Raw genomic sequence first — 20,117 nt, forward strand, 5'->3', positions numbered from 1 at the left:
TCACTGACTGTTCCTGGAGCTGCTCAGAACAAACAGAACTGAGAGAATGTAAAGAGAACGTGAAAAGAACAGCGAGAGAACAGCGAGGGAACACACAGAGAACATAAAGATAACAGAGATAGAACATACAGATAGAACATAGATAGAACGCAGACAGAACATAGATAGAACATGGACAGAAAATAGATAGAACATAGAGACAGAACATGGATAGAACATGAAGATAGACACAGATAGAAAGTGGATAGAGCATGAAGATAGAACACAGAACGTGGATAGAACATGGATAGAACATGAAGATAGACACAGATAGAAAGTGGACAGAACATACATAGAACATAGAGATAGAACATGGATAGAACATGAAGATAGAACACAGATAGAACGTGGATAGAGCATGAAGATAGAACACAGAACGTGGATAGAACATGGATAGAACATGGAAAAAGAACACAGATAGAACACAGAACGTGGATAGAACATGGACAGAACATGGATGGAACATGGAGATAGAACACAGACAGAACGTGGATGTGGAACTGACCGAGCTGTCCAGAACCCCGTTGCCGTCGGTGTCGTAGAGCCGGAACATGACTGCAGACAGAACAGAGAACACGTGATGCCGGTTCCTGGATGGGTTCCAGCTGCTAGAACTAAGTAGAATGTTCTGCTTGTTAGTGGAGATTAGCTGGTCAGCTAATGCTGGAACCAAAACAGTTCATTAGATTAACTTCGTGCAGGGAGGAACGGAGAACCTCAGAACTACAGAACTACAGAACAGGTTCTACTGGTCACGGCTCTGAGACTTTCTGAGGAAGATTTTTATTTAATATGTCATTAATTTATTAGAATTTATCAGGTAGACTTAATTTTTTCATTTTGATTTCAAATCCTATTTTAAATAACACGAATATGAAATATTATTATTTTAGCTGAGATTTGGATCATTTTCCTGATGGAACAACCTTTTTTCTGTTTGTTTGTTTTTACTATTTCTGACTAACACGTTGTGAAATTGTGGCAAGTTTTTTAGATTTTTGATTTTTTGCCCAAATATTATTTTTTTAGAATTTAACAGATAACTTTTAAAATCATAATTATTATTACTGTTTTTTTGAAATTCTATTTTAAAGAAGACAGAATTTTGAATTGAGATTTTGATTGTTTTTTTTTTAGTTTTCATCATTTCTTGTGAAATTATGGCAATTTTATTGAAAAGTAATTTTTTTAGCCAAAATATTGCTTTTGATTGTTTTTCAGACTTTATCATGTAGCTTTAAAAATATTATTATTATATTTATTTATTTATTTATTTATTTATTATATTTTTTATAATTATTATAAAATTTATTTTTATCCATAAATTTTTCTAAAGTCTTTTTTTTCTTTCCAAATCTTACTTTTAGAATTAGATTCAATCTAAAAACTAATCATCCTGTTACCAGGACTGGATCACATCCCTGCTGCAACTTTAAATTCTAATTCAATGGTTTAACCCTTTAAATGTAAAAACTCAGATCTTCTGATGAGCTCCTCTGGACCTTCTACTGAGACCTTCAATAGATCTTTCATCTGGACCATCAGGAGTCCAGCATCCGTTACCGTGATTACCTAGCTCAGATCCTGGTCCAGGTCCCTCATCAACATACATACACCTGTAGAGGACTCACACTCCAACTTGTCCTCAGGTGTCCCCCTCTCCAGCAGAGACAGGTAGCACACGATGTCCTTCAGGAAGACCACCTGGGGCGACGGCAGGGGGGAACCCTTCTGGGGCGACGGGCTCCTTCTCAGCGACAGCAGCTTCTCAGAGCGACTCCAATCTGCTGGGACCAGATAGAGGTTCAGGTTTACCCAGAGACCAGGTCCAGGTTTACCCAGAGACCACGTTCAGGTTTACCCAGAGACCAGGTCCAGGTTCATCCAGAGACCACGTTCAGGTTTACCCAGAGACCAGGTCCAGGTTCATCCAGAGACCAGGTCCAGGTTTACCCAGAGACCAGGTTCAGGTTTACCCAGAAACCAGGTCCAGGTTTACCCAGAGATCTGGTTCAGGTTCATCCAAAGACCAGGTTCAGATTTACCCAGAGACCAGGTCTAGGTTCACTCAGAAACCAGGTCCAGGTTTATCCAGAAACCAGGTCCAGGTTCATCCAGAGACCAGGTCCAGGTTTACCCAGAGACCAGGTTCAGGTTTATCCAGAAACCAGGTCCATGGGAAGCACGGTGGTGGCAACATCATGATGCTGCCACCACCATGCTTCACCTCATGATGCTGCCACCACCGTCCTTCACATCATGATGCTGCCACCACCGTGCTTCACATCATGATGCTGCCACCACCGTGCTTCACATCATGATGCTGCCACCACCATGCTTCACATCATGATGCTGCCACCACCGTCCTTCACATCATGATGCTGCCACCACCGTGCTTCACATCATGATGCTGCCACCACCATGCTTCACATCATGATGCTGCCACCACCGTCCTTAACATCATGATGCTGCCACCACCATGCTTCACATCATGATGCTGCCACCACCATGCTTCACATCATGATGCTGCCACCACCATGCTTCACATCATGATGCTGCCACCACCATGCTTCATATCATGATGCTGCCACCACCATGCTTCACATCATGATGCTGCCACCACCATGCTTCACATCATGATGCTGCCACCACCATGCTTCACATCATGATGCTGCCACCACCATGCTTCACATCATGATGCTGCCACCACCGTGCTTAACATCATGATGCTGCCACCACCATGCTTCACATCATGATGCTGCCACCACCATGCTTCACATCATGATGCTGCCACCACCGTCCTTCACATCATGATGCTGCCACCACCATGCTTCACATCATGATGCTGCCACCACCATGCTTCACATCATGATGCTGCCACCACCGTCCTTAACATCATGATGCTGCCACCACCATGCTTCACATCATGATGCTGCCACCACCATGCTTCACATCATGATGCTGCCACCACCGTCCTTCACATCATGATGCTGCCACCACCATGCTTCACATCATGATGCTGCCACCACCATGCTTCACATCATGATGCTGCCACCACCGTCCTTCACATCATGATGCTGCCACCACCATGCTTCACATCATGATGCTGCCACCACCATGCTTCACATCATGATGCTGCCACCACCGTGCTTCACATCATGATGCTGCCACCACCGTCCTTCACATCATGATGCTGCCACCACCATGCTTCACATCATGATGCTGCCACCACCATGCTTCACATCATGATGCTGCCACCACCATGCTTCACATCATGATGCTGCCACCACCATGCTTCACATCATGATGCTGCCACCACCGTCCTTCACATCATGATGCTGCCACGACCATGCTTCACACCATGATGCTGCCACCACCATGCTTCACATCATGATGCTGCCACCACCATGCTTCACATCATGATGCTGCCACCACCATGCTTCACACCATGATGCTGCCACTGCCGTGCTTCACATCATGATCCTGCCACTGCCGTGCTTCACAGTGGGGATGGTATTTGTGATATCTACCAAACATACCAAGCATAAAGCTCCATTTCGGGGAGTGTCGCCTTCAGCTCACCTGGTGACAGTCTGGGGGACACTGGGGACCGGGCAGGACCGGTGTTGGGACTCAGGGCGTTGCTGCTGGCCTCAGAGGCTTTGATCTGGGTGCAGGGTGACCTGTGGGGCCCCCCAGGCGTGTGGCACCCCGTCCCCGAGCGCTGAGAGGAGGACCGGGACGAACAAGGGGAGGTGGTGGCTCCTGAACCCGGCGTGTTCATCACAGCCGAGTGCTCTGGAGTGTGTCGGCCCATCGCTGACAGGATGCTCTTCCCATTCATCCCTGTTGGTCACCAACACAATGAGAGACAGAAAATACAACCAACAGGCAGCAAGGTTAATAGTCACAGTGACAGATGAAGGTAGGTGTGTTAGAGACAGGATAGGCTGCTTACTGAGCCCAGAAATAGTGCTCAGTCTCCTTGGAAGTTTTCCCTTTGATTGCTGTTAGATTTTAAATCACAGTCAATGTAAATTTACCTTTCTGATAATTACAAAAAAATGTCAACAAAGTCTCCCTCTCTAGTCTCTTTCTAGTTACTCCTTCAGAGGAGTCATAGGAGTCTTGGTGGCCTCCCTCTCTAGTCTCTTCTAGTTACTCCTTCAGAAGAGTCATAGGAGTCTTGGTGGCCTCCCTCTCTAGTCTCTTTCTCCTTCAGAGGAGTCATAGGAGTCTTGGTGGCCTCCCTCTCTAGTCTCTCAGGTCTTGAGGACGTCCTGCTCTAGTCAGATTTATTCATGTTCTATCTTCCTTCCATTTCTTAATGATGGATTTAACTGGACTCCAGAAGATCTTCAGGAACTTTAAATGTTCTTGTATCGTCCTGATTGATGCTTTTCAACAACCTGTTCTCAGAGTTTCTTGGTTCTTCAGTCTTCATGGTGTAGTTCTATCCAGGAGTTCTGATTCACCAGAGACTGGAGTCTTTATCCTCCAATCACTCTGACCTCAGATCATCCATTACTGACTCCTAGAACCAGCTGAGTTCCATCAGAGTCACTTTAAAGGAGCTGAATTCTAATGAATCGCTCATTTTAAATTTTTTATTTACTGACATTATAGAAATGTGTTTGCATTTTGACATGAAAGAATCTTTTTCTATTTAAAAAAAAAAAAACGACTTAAACTGTCGTTGGTTCCGTGTTGAAAAGCAATAAAAGGGGAAACTTTAAAGGTGGTGAATAGTTTTTATGGGTTCTGCAGAAGAAGCAACATAAACAAACACAATCCAAATACCAAAAACCAAAGGAGCATAGAGGACAGGAAGCAGGTCATGAAACCACAGCATCACAAAGCATCACTGTCATCAAAATACCAGCAGGTCACCACAACAACAAGAGCAACAACCAGCAGCAGGTATGGACCCGGGCCCCGGTCAGACCTGGTTCTGGTACCTGTGATGGGGGCACAGGCCACTTCGGTCTGAATAGAGATGCCTGCATCAATGGAGCGCGCTTCTGAGGCCGTGATTGGAGGAGGAGAAAAAAAACAGACTTTATGTCCTTCATGGAGCTCAGAACACATGGATCATATTTTAACCCTCCTGTTGTCCTCATTTACAGGCACCAAAAAACATAGTTTCCTTGTCCGAAAAAAATCCAAAAATTCAGCAAAAAATTCCCCAAATTTCTGAAAATTTGCAAAACTTTCAGGAAGAAAATTCCAATAATTCCTTAAAAGTTTCCCTTAAAAGATTTAAAAAAAAAAAAAAAAAATCCCCCAAATTTGGCAAGAAAATTCTTGTAAATATTTTTTCAAAAATGAGTAAAAATCTTCCAAAAAAAATCCTAAAAATATCTAAAGTGATTCCATATATATCAGTAAGACTTCTATTTTCTTAAGAACATTCACATAAAAATCAATTTTTATGTGAAAGTTGATTTTTATGTGAAGTTCTTAAGAAACATTTTTAACATTTCTTTTTTTCAACCAAAAAATGTTCAAAGATTTCCCAAAAATGTTGAAAATGTGGACATCAGAAGTTTCACTGTGAAAATCTACGTTTTTGTATCCACGTTTTCAAACTTTAAAAAAGGTCAATTTGACCCGCAGGATGACACGAGGGTTAAAACGGATCCGATCATATTTATAAACTCTTTGTCATGTTTTATGTTATGTATTCTTTAAAGCCGTCCAGTAAATGTGGACGTCATCATTCAGTTTCATTCCTGACAGGATTTAACAGCAGCAGTAAGCAGCTGAGTCCACCAGGGGGCAGTACAGACCATCACACACACCGATTAATAAATCACTCATCTGGTTCTTCATTAACTGAACACGATAAATGAATTTATTACATGTCATCTGTATTCATTCCTCCTGACATGGAGTCTTGATATGTTTGTTTGTACCTCAGAATGATGAAAGATCAGGAGAAATAAATCCTGCTGCATGTGGAAATATTTTCTACTAGTAGCTTGTAGTTGTATTTGTATATACAGGGTTTTTTATGTGACAGTAAGCAAAGAAAGTGAGTTTTTGCCACCTCATTTAACAGAAATCAACACATATTTCTGTTATTTCTGAACATTTGATGAATAAACATCTCTACTGTGCTTCAGTAAATAAAATCCAGTCAACAAAAAGGTTAAAAAGACATTTTTAGAGTCTGAACTTCTGATTATTCTTCTCTTTGATGCCGGTTAAAAATTCTTTAGAAGGAGCATCAAGAATACTTCTGTGCAAGAAAAGAACATTTGAAAGAGAGATTTTTAAAGATTTAACAGAAGAAGGGAGCAGAGAACGTTCTCTATGAGTTCTAATAATGTTTACAACTCATAATCTAATGTTTAAAGAACGTTTTAGGGACATTGATTATTTCTAGCAATGTTCTAATGAGATTAGAGCTGAACAAAGAGTTTTATCTGAAAAATTTAGAGGATGATGTTCTGTAAGAGCAAAGAAGGAACGTTCTCAAAGCAACATTCAGAAAACGTTTTCCAGATGTTGTCGAGGCCTCATATGATCTTTATAAAACGTTCCTGTAGCGTGATAAATTAACAAAGGTGGAACATTCTGGCAGCCATGTTCTGAGGATATTAAAGAATCTATGAAACATTCCCGCAATGTTCCACGACAAGAGCGGAAGAACGTTAAACCACCATTCAGAAAACGTTTTCCAGATGTTGTCGAGGCCTTTAGATGACAGAATGTTTCAGAACATTCCTGTACTGTGATTTATTAAAGGTAGAACACTTAGTTTTTTCGCTCAGGGAGCACATTAGGAGAACGATCTTCTATAAAACCTTTCACTAATGATAACAGATGAAGGATGTTCTCAAAGCAGCCTTAAGGAACGTTTCAATCAGCTGCTTCCTTCAGCTAAACATCCGATCAGTTAAATGTTCTCTACGCCTCTTGTCTAGAAACGTCTCCATGATTCTATCTCCATGAGGGTTCTACGCTCCAGACTGACGTGGTGGAACCAGACCGGAGGATCAGATGGTTCCTGAAGGTGTCGGCCTCCAACTGTTCTCACAAACTAATCCGTCTGAAACGCCGTTCGACTTCCCAGAGTGACAAACTGTGGCTCACGTTGGGCCTCCTGCACATGACGCCCAGAACAGAAGCCGGTTCAGCCTCCATCTGGCCGCTCAGCTGCTCCACCAGCAGATCCTGGTTCGGGGCCCACAGAAGACCACTGGGGAACATGGAGGAACTCATCCAGCTCCGTTAGATGACCTGGACACGAGGAACTGCTGCCCTCCACGGCTACAGCCTTAAATACCGCTAAATGTCAGCATGGTTCTGACAGACAGAAGGAAAACGCTGCTGACGGTCAGAAAGGAGGATTTTTAATTTATTTACTTCTACAGCTACAGAGTCCTCAGAGAGAATTACCTCCTAAAGTTCAGATTATTTGTCTGATTAAAGCAGCAGCCTGAAAAAAACACTCTAAATGAGATGAAGTTGCTCTATATTAGATAAAGTTGCTCTATGTTAGATAAAGTTGCGCTAATATCAGTTAAAGTTGCTCTAAAATGAGTAAAACCTGCTTTAATATCCGTTAAAGCTGCTCTATATTAGTTAAAGTTGCTCGATATTAGATAAAGTTGCTCTAAAATGAGTTAAAGTTGTTCTATGTTAGTTAAAATTGCTCTAAATGAGTCAAAGTTGACCTACACCACCGTTTAAAAGTTTGGGGTCATCCAGACAATTCCATGTTTTCCATGAAAACTCCCACTTTTATCCATGTGCTAACATAACTGCACAAGGGTTTTCTAATCATCAATGAGCCTTTCAACACCATTAGCTAACACAATGTAGCATTAGAACACAGGAGTGATGGTTGCTGGAAATGTTCCTCTGTACCCCTATGGAGATATTCCATTAAAAATCAGCTGTTTCCAGCTACAATAGTCATTTACCACATTAATTATGTCTAGACTGGATTTATCATTCATTTAATGCTATCTTCATTGAAAAAAAATGCTTTTCGTTCAGAAATAAGGACATTTCTAAGTGACCCAAACTTTTGAATGATAGTTTATGTGCGTCTATTTTCTGTATGTAGTTTTTCTGACAGCTTCACATTTAGTTAAAATGATAGAAACGTGTTGAACTAAAGTAGAACCTATAGATTCTCTCTTTTCATAGAGCTTCAACATGAAAACCACATTTGGTTTAGCAAACAAAGCAGCAGCAGCAACACACACATTCTGGTCTCCATGTGAAATGGGGACCACTTGATTTTTTATTTTTTTTTTTATTTTTTTAAATAAGGACATTACTAATTGACCCTAAAGTTTTGAACAGTAGAGTATATATATGTATGAATGTACTGGGAGAGAAGCTGGGATGGTTTGTTCAGAAGCAGCACAGTTCAGCTGGATGCAGTTTGTTTTCTATTTATGTCACTTTCTTTTATTCATTTTGGAAATTTGCTGTTTGTTCCCTGCTTTCCGGGACATTTTCATTTTATCCTACTAGCATGACGTTTGTCCTCACAAGGCTTCCTACACCCTCCTAATAAAATTAGGTTTAAAAATATATGAATGCATCTTTTAATAGGGTTCTTAAATTAGTTCTCTTAGTTACATGTTCTATTGGTTATGCTCTCATAGAACTCATAAAAGCAGCCTCAAGGCTAAAGTTAGCATAGAGCTATCACCACCACCAATGGCGATATTTTTAATCAACAGCTCACCCAGTAGACTGGTTCCGGCTCTGGACTGGTCCGGAGAACATCCTCCCGTCTTGCTCTTGAAGGAGGTGAAGAGATGCTGACACAGTTCTTCTGGGATGTTGTTCTCCAGGTAGGTGGCCATGAAGAGCTGGAAGCCCTTGTAGTCGATGGGCTGCAGGAGGAAACAGCAGAGAGGTTAGCTTCTGATTGGAGGACGGACGTCACACCATTAACTCTGTACAGCCATGACAGAAGAGAAGAATGAGATGGACGTTCAGCTGGAGGTGTCCTGAAATGAAGGTCTGCAGCCTGGATCTGGAGCCATGGTTGATGTTGGAGGACTGAATGGAAGCCGCATCCAGACAAAGCTTTGGAGAAAACGAGGAACAGCAACACCTGAGCTGCGGTCCTGAACACCTCCATGACCTTCAGCCTCTGACGGGCCGAGGAGATGAGGTGTTCATGGACCGAATGAACATCGACACCACACAGCATGCAGAGCTGCCGGATGAAGCTTACTTGGTTCAGAACGTCTTGCTTCTGGTAAACGGCGAGAGAGCAGAAGAAGAGAAGGTTAGCTGTTTCAGACGTTGGAGGTGCTTCGTCCTAAAACCTACACCTGAGCTCCGACGGGTAGGAAACAGGTACGATGGGAAACTCACAGGATCTATTTGGTGTCAATTTGGCCAAATTTTGCATCATCTTGGTAAAATTTAAAGTCTAAACATCTAAAACTGGAACCTTGTCTGGTCAATTTTTAACACATCAGATTCTACTGATGTTAGAGCCTCAACAGTTGGAGAAATGTGGGACCAAAGACTGTATTTTAGTAGAAATATGGATCCATCCATAGAGATACACTTACAGAAACCTCTGAACAGGTTCTTATTAGTCTTTGTTAGTCTTATTTTGGACAGTTTTTATAGATTTAGATTTAAAGTAACACCTCAGTATCTCCTCCACCCTCAGCTAAACCAACTTTATTAAAGGACTAAGTATGATCTTTGCTCCAGCAGCCAGAGATCCTCCAGATGTTCCTCTCAGGGTTTAGACAGATTTAGAGCCAGCAAATCAAATAAACTGATTAAATATAATAACTGTAGAGCTCCGGTTCAGACCAAAACAGGACAAAGTGGAGCAGAAGCCTCCAGGACGGACCTCTAATAAGGACGTTGGTTAGACGTGGGGTGATGAGGATCCTCCTGGTTCTTCACTTCTTCTCCTTATTAGGACAAACCAACCAGCAGCTTCACTCTGTTTCAGGTTTCACAGGATGAAGTGAAGCCAGATGTGTTTGAGGAGGTTCTGGTGGAGAACATGTTCCCTCAGGGCAGCTCTGACACATTTACATGCTTCATCTCAATCTGCCAGAGCTGCACCATCATGCAGAACTGTGGAGGTTCCAGCAGATCAGACCATGATACGTCATCATTGTATCACCGTTTTTCATCCATTTTGGTCATTTTATGTCTCACATCGGTCATTTCGCATCTCTTCATGGCTATTTTTCTTCCATTTTGGTTGTTTTGTGTCACATTTGGGACCTTTTGTGTCTGATTTCAGTCATTTTGCATCTTGCTGTTGTCATTTTCTGTCCTTGTGATCATTGTTTTTGTTCATTTTGTGTGTCATACTGTTAATTTTGTGTCTCTTTATGGTTGTTTTTGCTCTAGTTTTGTCATTTTGTGTCACATCTTCATGGTGCTGCATCTCTTTGACACCCTTCTTTCTGTTTTTTGTCATGTTTTTGTGTGACTAACACCGCTGAGCTCAGCGGGGGAGATCTGTGGTTCAGATCCCGGTTAGGGTGCAGTAGTCCAGTCAGGACCCTGAGGCGATGTCCTTAGTGCTGCCTGCCTCTCTACCTCATGTTGGATCCACTCTGAGATGTACGTCGCTTTGGATAAAAGCTAAATGGAACGATAGAACTGTCATTTTGTTGGGAAAGTTTACACTCGTCTTTTTGTCCATCAGTTTAAATGCAGAAACACCAGGTCTTGTTTGGCTGGTGTAGTTTGGAGCTGAGATGTTTTCTCCTGATGACAGAAACACCAGCAACTGTTGGACCGATGATGATCTGCTCAGTGAGAGTTTATCGACCAGAGTCCAGCTGCAGGGGACTAATTATCTAAAATCATTTAACAGAGGATGAGTCGGTTAAAGTGATAAACAAACAAATAGAGCTTGTCTTGATTTTAATGTTTTCTGATTCGTGTTTGTTTCCTAAAATCAGCCGCATCAGCAGCTAAATGACACGAATGAATCGTCTTTACTTTAAATTTTCTGAGAGTCATGAAGCAGCTGTTTGTTTTTAAAAGATATAGATCATTCCAGAACTGGAGGACGTCTGGGCTTCAACATGTTAGAAAATCAACCTCCTCTTTTCCAGTTTTCTGCTCCATATTGATCAATAATAGGTATTGATTGATCAGCTTGTTCTTCCATGTTTTCTGTGCTGTTTGCTAACTCTACTCTAATCCATGCTAATGTGATCTTTTTCTCAGCAGTAGAAGCTAGATATTTAGCTGCTGTTACTGCTGACCAAGAGGACAAACTGACTGATGGAAAACAGTCCAAAGAATTAGTCTGATCCTGATAATATGAGCTGGAGGGAGACATTCAGTCAAGAAAGATGGAAAATAGAAGAGAAGACATAGCTTTGCTCTAGCCGTTCTGTAGGAACACTGTTGGATGATGGAAACGACAAAAACAAGACAGAAAATGACAGAAACAAGACACAAAATGACAAAAACAAGACATAAAATGACAAAAATGTAATCAGCAGATTCTGCTAACATGTTGTGGGACACGTTTCATGTATACTAATTATTTTTTTAAAATATTCTGTTGATTAAAAAATGTTCCCACAATTACAGAGACATGAATGAAAAAATAAAACCATAAAAAGTAGATTTAAATTAGATTCTAACTGTTTTATTAGAGGTTCAGTTTGGTCATCAGGGGAACAAGAGAAAAATGGCATTTTCGGGGAACTCCAGGCTTATTTGGTATTTAAAAAAATTTAAACATTCTTTTCTCCTGGTTTTTATAGATCTGGTCTCACGACAAGAATATTTACACACTACTGCATGTTTTAGGGTGCATGGATTATTGGATGTAAAATGTCCTCCAGTTCTGGAATGATCCATGAAATCCAACATTACTTGTGCACGTGTCCGTTAGGGTTTCCTGTCTGGAGCTGCAGGACGCTGTGGTTAAAATAAGCTATTAAAGATCCACTACAGCTGCCACCACCGACACATGACTCACTGCAGAGACATGCACGCCCACGTGCACTCTGATGGATGGCAGCGCAACGGCGGCATCGCGGCGCCAACCGACCACCGGGTCAGTCTGGACCGAACGGCGCCAAACGTCCAGCCGAGCTGTTCGTCATGTCGGCAGAGATACTCAGAGCCGACAATAAGGAGAGGAAGGAACCCTCTGAGGACAACAGGAGTTAAAACCACTGGAATATTAGACCTAAACATGGAGAATCATCACACAGGAGGGCCGAGAACTGGACCAAAAGGTTTAAATCAGGACTGAGTGATGAACAACCACACCACTGGGGTTCAGGTTCTTAGTTTAGACACATTAATCCTCCTGTTGTCCTCATTTACAGGCACCAAAAATATTGTTTCCTTGTCTGAAAAAAATCCAAAAATTCTGCAAAAAAAATCCCCAAATTTCTGAAAATTTGCAAAACCTTCAGAAAGAAAATTCCAATAATTCCTTAAAAGTTTCCCTTAAAAGTTTTATTTAAAAAAAAAAAATCCCCCAAATTTGGCAAGAAAATTCTTGTAAATATTTTCACAAAATGAGTAAAAATCTTCCAAAAAAATCCTAAAAATATCTAAAGTGATTCCATATACATCAGTAAAACTTCTATTTTCTTTGAGAACATTCACAAAAAATCTACCAAAATTCAGCGAATTTTGTGTGAATGTTCTCAAAGAAACATTTTTAACATTTCTTTTTTCCAGCAAAAAACGTTCAAAGATTTCCCCAAAATGTTGAAAATGTGGACATCAGAAGTTTCATTGTGAAAATCTTGTTTTTTTTCCACATTTTCAAACTTTAAAACGGGTCAGTTTGACCTGCAGGACAACACGAAGGTTAACGATCCCAGTTCAGGTTCTAACGAGTATTTCTTTAAAGTTAGAGAACTTTCCTGATCATAGAAGTGATCAGGAACCCTGGAGCTCGACTGATATTAACATTAATCACAGAGATCAATAACCAAACTAACAGAACTAAAGTTTCCTTCCACTGTAGAGTCCATGTTTATCAGCCCAGTCTAGTTTCTCATGACTCCTAAACTTAAATCAATGAAACACATGAATCTCTGTCACTAAAACAATCCTGTGTTATGATTGCTTTTGTTCAATTGTGATCATTTTGTGTCTTTTTTCCATCTGTTGTCATTTTGTCTCATTGTGGTCATTGTTTCTGTTCAATTTTAGTAATTTTTTGTCTCATATTGTTAATTTTGTGTGTCTTTCATCTCATTTTGCATCATTTTATGGTTGTTTTTGTTCCAGATTTGGTCATTTTAAGTCTGATTTTCGTGATTTTGCATCTTTGTTGGCTTTTGTCCCTTTGTGGGTACTGCTTCTGTTCAATTTTAAGGCGTTTTGTGTCTCATTTTGTAGACTTTTTTGTTCACTTGTGTTCATTTTGTGTCTACATAGACGACGACAGATGATTTCTTTCACTGGAAACAGTCAAGTTACGGCTGTTGGATCAACACAGCGTCTCAACTTTCTCTTTTATTATGAAAAAAATTCCACAAAACATGTTTCTGAAGCCAGAAATCAGCTGCTGAATCTGTCCTCATTTCAGTTTAACAACAGTTAGAGGTTTTACGATACGTTGCAACCAGAATGCTAAGTGACTCAGCAGAAAACCAGCCTCAGTAAAACCTCCAGACTGATCTGATCTGAAAGCTCAAGCTGAACCTCAGGCTTTATCAGAAACATGGATGATGACTCAGTGTTTATTGATAGATGTTTTCCTGAATCAGAGGAGTGTTTCTGATCAGCAGGTAAAAGCGTCGACTCACCTGCTCCGGGTTGTATTTGGACAGAACTCCTTCACCGTGGAACTCCTCCAGAACATCCTTCAGCTTCTTGGTGGAGTCTGAAGACAGAAATAATCAGTTATTAGGACATTTGCCTCTTTAAAAACCCAGATCATGAAAGCCTTCAGGGGATAAATACAGAATAAAAACACAGTTTGGTTTGTAAAACGGTAAAAACATCATTTACAGCATTTTAAATTAAACTCCAATGAATCATTATAACACCTGCAGGTTCATCTACACTGGAAATAGACGTTAAGAAACTACTTCTAACTTTTCTACACTTTTACTAACTTAATTTTTAGTTCATTACTGACTTTGTCTCTTCGATGCTTTTATTTTCTCATCTCTCTTTCTCAGTTTTCATTAATTTATAAATCTTTCTGCTCTTTATCCAGCATTTCTGTAGCGTTTTTGATTAATTTCAGTTTTGTTCATTACTTTTTGTTTTACATTTTCCTGTAAAGTACGTTGAATAACTTCTGCATGATGAGCTACTTTAGAAATAAACTTGTTTGAGTTAAAGTATTAAAGATGAAGAAAGGTTGAGATGATGACTCCTAAAATTAAACTAGTAGAGTTCGTCTGGTTTCATCCAAAGATCTTCAGTTTACTGTCCCAGAGGAAAGAGAACAGAAAATATTCACATTTAAGAAGCTGAAATGACTGAATTTGGACTCTCTTTCCTTTTAAAAATGATTCAAACTGACTAATTGATCATTAAAACAGTTCATTTAAACCTAACTGATTAATCGTTACAGCTCTAATATGCAGACAAAAGCAGCAGATCCTTGTTGCTGATTAACATCTAATAACGATCATTTAATTAACACATATTGGTCAGATCAAAGCTGCAGCTGATGATCTATTTTCTCCAACAACTGATTCATGGTTAAAATCATCACATCCTGAATGACTGAGAGGCTGAATGAGTCAAACAGGAAGATGCTGCTGGTTGATTCATCTACGGATTCAGTTCTGAGTGAATTTGTGTTTTTTTACATTAAACCTTCAGTCAGGTCCAGTTTCTCTGCTCAGAACCAGCCCGAGTCCTTTCAGTCCTCAATAACTGACATTACTTTCCTTTTTATCATCTTCAAGGGCCAATAGCTATTAGACATTGTCAATGTGAACCAGTTCCAAGTCTTAATTTTGATATTTTAAGACATTTTGGACAATTTTCCAAACAAACTAGAACCTTGTCTGGTCAAACTTTACCACATCAGATTCTACTGATGTTAGAGCCTCAGCAGTTGGTGAAATGTGGACCAAAGACTGGACTTTAGTAGAAATATGGATCCATCCAGAGATATACACTTACAGGAACTTTATGGAGACTCTAAACCAGCCTAGACTGAATATTTTGGACTTTCTTTTCATTCTAATGGCCAAAAAATATGAATTATTGTCATTTTGAAAAACTGTGAGTAATTCTGGACAAATTTCAAGTCCTTTGGGACAATTTTTTGTGTAATTTGGACAGATTTTTTTTTTTTTTTATCAAAATAGCAAAATGCAGAAACATTGCATCTTTTGCACTTTTTTCATTTTAAGGGTCAACTGCGTCCTCTGTTGGATCCATTCAATCGGTCTGATCTGAATATTTAACAGAGCTTTTTTTGGGTCCCAAATAACAGATAAATAAACTGTGGAGTAAATCTGAGACTGTCTCTTCTCTTCAGACTTTATTATTTTCTGACTCTCAGTTTACCACAAAGAAGCTCCAGAAGATTCATGAATGAACCATGAACAGATAATTCGATTCCAGCTTCCATCAGTTTGCTGCTGAGGCTGGATGACGGTAACAGGATGCAGATTAAAGAGCAGATAACACATCGGTAACTGTTTTATGATTCACTCCGTTTAACTGGACCATAAATCTGAACACAAACAGCATCTCCAGCTGCTTCAGCACGTCTCTGCTTCTGTACTAACCCTCTGAATGAAGAACAGGGACTTTAGCAAACTGACAAATGGAAAAACACTCATTTTTTGTGTGAATCTTATTTATAGTTTTGGCCTGTTTTTCTCTTCTGGATGTTATTTTCAGTTTAACACACTTGCTATTAATTCACTTAATATAATGCGTGAACAGTGGAAATAACAGCAAATATTTATAAATAATGTGGATGTTATTTACAGTTTTAACTTGTTTTTTATGGTCAATGTGTAAATTAATATTTTTTTCTGTGATTTTACTAAATATTACTTTAGTTTAAAACACATGCTGCTAATTCACTGAATATAACATAATAGTGGAAGTAACAGTAAATATCTACTTTTTGCTAATGATACTGAAAATAAATATTGTATTTTCATAGTAAAATGTAAAAGAACAAATTTCTCTTCATAAAAATGCACATTTCTTTATGTGGATGTTATTTACAGCTTTGGCCTGTTTTTTGTTTTTTAAAAAGTCAACATGTACATTTTTTTTCTGAGATTTTATTAGATATTGTCTGTTATTTCATAAAATAATTCCCTATTTCAGTCCTTTATATGAATCAATTTCCAACCATTTAACTCTAAGAAAGACTGAAGCAAAGTCACATCACAATGTCACAGAAAGAAAAAACAGTTTGGATTCTAATTTACATCACCTGGAAAGACGTTTTTCAACTTTTTCTAATTTTTTTTCTATGCAGATGCACTTAATATAAAATCCTCCCAATCATTCTAGAAAGATTTGTTTGTTCCAAATACAGTTAATCACATCACCTGTCGAAGTTTCCTGATTTCACAGAACATCAACACATCTTAGAGTGCAGCATCATGCAGCATTAATTTTAATATTCCACATGTATTTTCTGTTTCTAGTTTTTTCTGACAACTTCACATTTAGTTAAAATGATAGAAACATGTTGAGCCACTGTAAAACCTATAGATTCTCTCTTTTCAGAGAGCTTCAGCACGAAAACCACAACATTTGGTTTAGTAAACAAAACAGCAGCACGCACATTCTGGTTTCCATGTGAAAGGGGGACTAGCTTTTTGATCATCACCTGTGAGAACCGCCCTCTCTAAAGGTCCTAGAAATCTGACAAAAATCAGGTAACCTAACTAGAGCTTTGTTAACCTGTACACAACTTTAAATATCTGAACTGAAGAAGTAATGTTTTCACCAGGCTATACGGCATCTATATCATGTAAATCATCAGATTATTGTTTTGTTACAATGTTTAGAAGCATTTTCACGCAACATTTAACATCACATTGAATGCAAACACGGGAAAAAACTGTAACATTCATAAAGAAAACCACACACAAAAAACACTTTTCCACTGAATGTTAAAGTACAGGATTCTCATTTTTACTCTTTTTAGTTTATGTATATATTCACATACACTCACACACAGACAAACAGTAATCAACTGGTTTTACTTACATTCACTGTACTGCTGCAGCTGACTGAACTCTGCTGGGCTCAGACAGACCCAGCTGCTGTCTCCCATCATGGCGAGGAGCCTGGAGCCTGGAGCCTGGGGGCTGGAGCCTGGAGCCTGGGGGCTGGAGCCTGGAGCCTGGGGCCTGGGGGCTGGAACCTGGAGCCTGGGGGCTGGAACCTGGGGCCTGGAGCCTGGAGCCTGGGGCCTGGAGCCTGGAGCCTGGGGCCTGGAGCCTGGAGCCTGGGGCCTGGAGCCTGGGGCCTGGGGGCTGGAGCCTGGAGCCTGGGGGCTGGAGCCTGGAGCCTGGGGGCTGGAGCCTGGGGCCTGGAGCCTGGAGCCTGGGGCCTGGAGCCTGGAGCCTGGGGCCTGGAGCCTGGAGCCTGGAGCCTGGGGGCTGGAGCCTGGAGCCTGGGGCCTGGGGGCTGGAGCCTGGGGGCTGGAGCCTGGAGCCTGGGGGCTGGAGCCTGGAGCCTGGGGCCTGGGGGCTGGAACCTGGAGCCTGGGGGCTGGAACCTGGGGCCTGGAGCCTGGAGCCTGGGGCCTGGAGCCTGGAGCCTGGGGCCTGGAGCCTGGGGCCTGGGGGCTGGAGCCTGGAGCCTGGGGGCTGGAGCCTGGAGCCTGGGGGCTGGAGCCTGGGGCCTGGGGGCTGGAACCTGGAGCCTGGGGCCTGGGGGCTGGAACCTGGAGCCTGGGGGCTGGAACCTGGGGCCTGGAGCCTGGAGCCTGGGGCCTGGAGCCTGGAGCCTGGGGCCTGGAGCCTGGAGCCTGGAGCCTGGGGGCTGGAGCCTGGGGCCTGGGGGCTGGAACCTGGAGCCTGGGGCCTGGGGCCTGGGGCCTGGGGCCTGGAGCCTGGGGCCTGGGGCCTGGGGCCTGGGGCCTGGAGCCTGGAGCCTGGGGCCTGGAGCCTGGAGCCTGGGGGCTGGAGCCTGGAGCCTGGGGCCTGGGGCCTGGAGCCTGGAGCCTGGGGCCTGGAGCCTGGAGCCTGGGGGCTGGAGCCTGGGGCCTGGGGCCTGGGGCCTGGGGCCTGGGGCCTGGGGCCTGGGGCCTGGAGCCTGGGGCCTGGGGCCTGGGGCCTGGGGCCTGGAGCCTGGAGCCTGGGGGCTGGAGCCTGGAGCCTGGAGCCTGGGGGCTGGAGCCTGGAGCCTGGGGCCTGGGGCCTGGGGCCTGGGGCCTGGAGCCTGGAGCCTGGGGCCTGGGGCCTGGGGCCTGGAGCCTGGGGCCTGGGGCCTGGGGCCTGGGGCCTGGAGCCTGGAGCCTGGGGCCTGGAGCCTGGAGCCTGGGGGCTGGAGCCTGGAGCCTGGGGGCTGGAGCCTGGGGCCTGGGGCCTGGGGCCTGGAGCCTGGGGCCTGGAGCCTGGAGCCTGGGGGCTGGAGCCTGGAGCCTGGGGCCTGGGGGCTGGAGCCTGGGGGCTGGAGCCTGGAGCCTGGGGGCTGGAGCCTGGAGCCTGGGGCCTGGGGGCTGGAACCTGGAGCCTGGGGGCTGGAACCTGGGGCCTGGAGCCTGGAGCCTGGGGCCTGGAGCCTGGAGCCTGGGGCCTGGAGCCTGGGGCCTGGAGCCTGGAGCCTGGGGGCTGGAGCCTGGAGCCTGGGGGCTGGAGCCTGGGGCCTGGGGGCTGGAACCTGGAGCCTGGGGCCTGGGGCCTGGAGCCTGGGGCCTGGGGCCTGGGGCCTGGGGCCTGGAGCCTGGAGCCTGGAGCCTGGGGGCTGGAGCCTGGAGCCTGGAGCCTGGGGGCTGGAGCCTGGGGCCTGGGGGCTGGAACCTGGGGGCTAGAGCCTGGAGCCTGGGGGCTGGAGCCTGGGGCCTGGAGCCTGGGGACTGAGGCCTGGGGACTGGGGCCTGGAGCCTGGGGCCTGGGGTCCGAGGAGTCTCTGGTTCTAGGAGGACGTCTGGTGCCGCGGTGATTTCTGCTGTTATCCTTTGGTGGAGCTGTGAAGTGGAACCGAGGCGAGGAGGTTCTGGGATGTCATCTCTGTCTCTTTATGTTGAGATCCTCACGAAAACTGAAGCTTTAATTATTCACTTTTAATCCCAGAAATGAGCCCAGAGGATAACAAAATGAGCTGATTCTAACAGAAGTCCTGCAGCCGTGAGGATGAAGTCAGACTGAAACCAGCAGCAGGTAAATCAGCAGGTGAGAAACAGCAGAAACCTCCAAACACCTGCAGACAGAAACAGAAACGTGACTCAGCTGAACATCAATTTTATCTGGACTGGATATTAAATATTAAATATTTATATAGCTTCATATTAGTGGTTATAACAGGACAATCTGTAAAGTAAAGATACAGGAGGAAGCAGAGCTGGAAAATAAAATACAGTCAAAAACTGAAAATCTGGAGGCAAGAATGCAAGAAAACAGACTTTGAAAAAGGTGGAAAACTAACATTAAGGACAGTAAAATAACTGTTTTATTAATGTGTAAGTTCAGGACTTTGATGGTCTTTTGGCAAAAAGTCTGTTTCCAGTCAAACTCTTTAAATTTCCTTCTCAGACTCACTTTTATTGTGTAACTACTAGTTTGGATTTTATTTACTTGTTTTAAATAGTTTCTATTGTAAAACACTTATAAATGCATTGCATATTGTTGGCTGTTTGATTATATCTCAGTATTTCCACAAGATGAGAATCTATATTTCTTACTAGGAGATGGATTTGCATGCAGAGACTTAGAATCAGAAAACCTTTATTGTCATTTTAAGTTCTGCATACAACTGAATAATGGGTCTTACTGGTCTAAGTGCAAAGAAAATGCAAATATTAAAACATGAAACATTTATTAATGAAAAAATAAGAAGAAAACAGTTATGAACAAAAGTTGTAAAGACCATAACAAAAATCTGCTGGGTCAAAAATATATCTTCAGCAACTTGATTTTTCAGTTTTGTTGATTGTAGAAAGTTGTGTTAATCTAATTTTCTCA

General features: G+C 42.7%; 2 protein-coding genes across 5 annotated transcripts in view; both read right to left on the reverse strand.

The window, feature by feature from the left end:
• LOC111578199 (diacylglycerol kinase beta) overlaps positions 1 to 17,575 on the reverse strand; it is a 95,114-nt gene extending 77,539 nt beyond the window's left edge. For 2 of the 4 annotated variants that reach the window (XM_055015150.1, XM_055015149.1), the window contains exons 1-8: positions 17,197 to 17,575; positions 13,794 to 13,870; positions 9,248 to 9,268; positions 8,750 to 8,900; positions 4,998 to 5,060; positions 3,622 to 3,885; positions 1,671 to 1,826; positions 545 to 594 (exon numbers count right to left, since the gene is read on the reverse strand). In XM_055015150.1, the coding sequence (XP_054871125.1) occupies positions 545 to 594; positions 1,671 to 1,826; positions 3,622 to 3,885; positions 4,998 to 5,060; positions 8,750 to 8,900; positions 9,248 to 9,268; positions 13,794 to 13,870; positions 17,197 to 17,266 (852 nt within the window). In that variant the 5' untranslated portion in view covers positions 17,267 to 17,575. The remainder of the gene's footprint in view (positions 1 to 544; positions 595 to 1,670; positions 1,827 to 3,621; positions 3,886 to 4,997; positions 5,061 to 8,749; positions 8,901 to 9,247; positions 9,269 to 13,793; positions 13,871 to 17,196) is intronic. The other 2 variants (XM_055015151.1, XM_055015152.1) reach the window with 2 other exon arrangements.
• LOC129349956 (basic proline-rich protein-like) lies at positions 17,532 to 19,160 on the reverse strand (the record flags this gene model as incomplete). The annotated part of the gene is made up of 1 exon (XM_055014937.1): positions 17,532 to 19,160. A coding segment is annotated over one exon (1,629 nt), but the record flags the coding sequence as incomplete, so codon positions are not given.
• Positions 19,161 to 20,117: the final 957 nt, after the last annotated feature.

This window comes from Amphiprion ocellaris, chromosome 11, assembly GCF_022539595.1.
Source record: "Amphiprion ocellaris isolate individual 3 ecotype Okinawa chromosome 11, ASM2253959v1, whole genome shotgun sequence".
Lineage (NCBI taxonomy): Eukaryota > Metazoa > Chordata > Actinopteri > Pomacentridae > Amphiprion > Amphiprion ocellaris.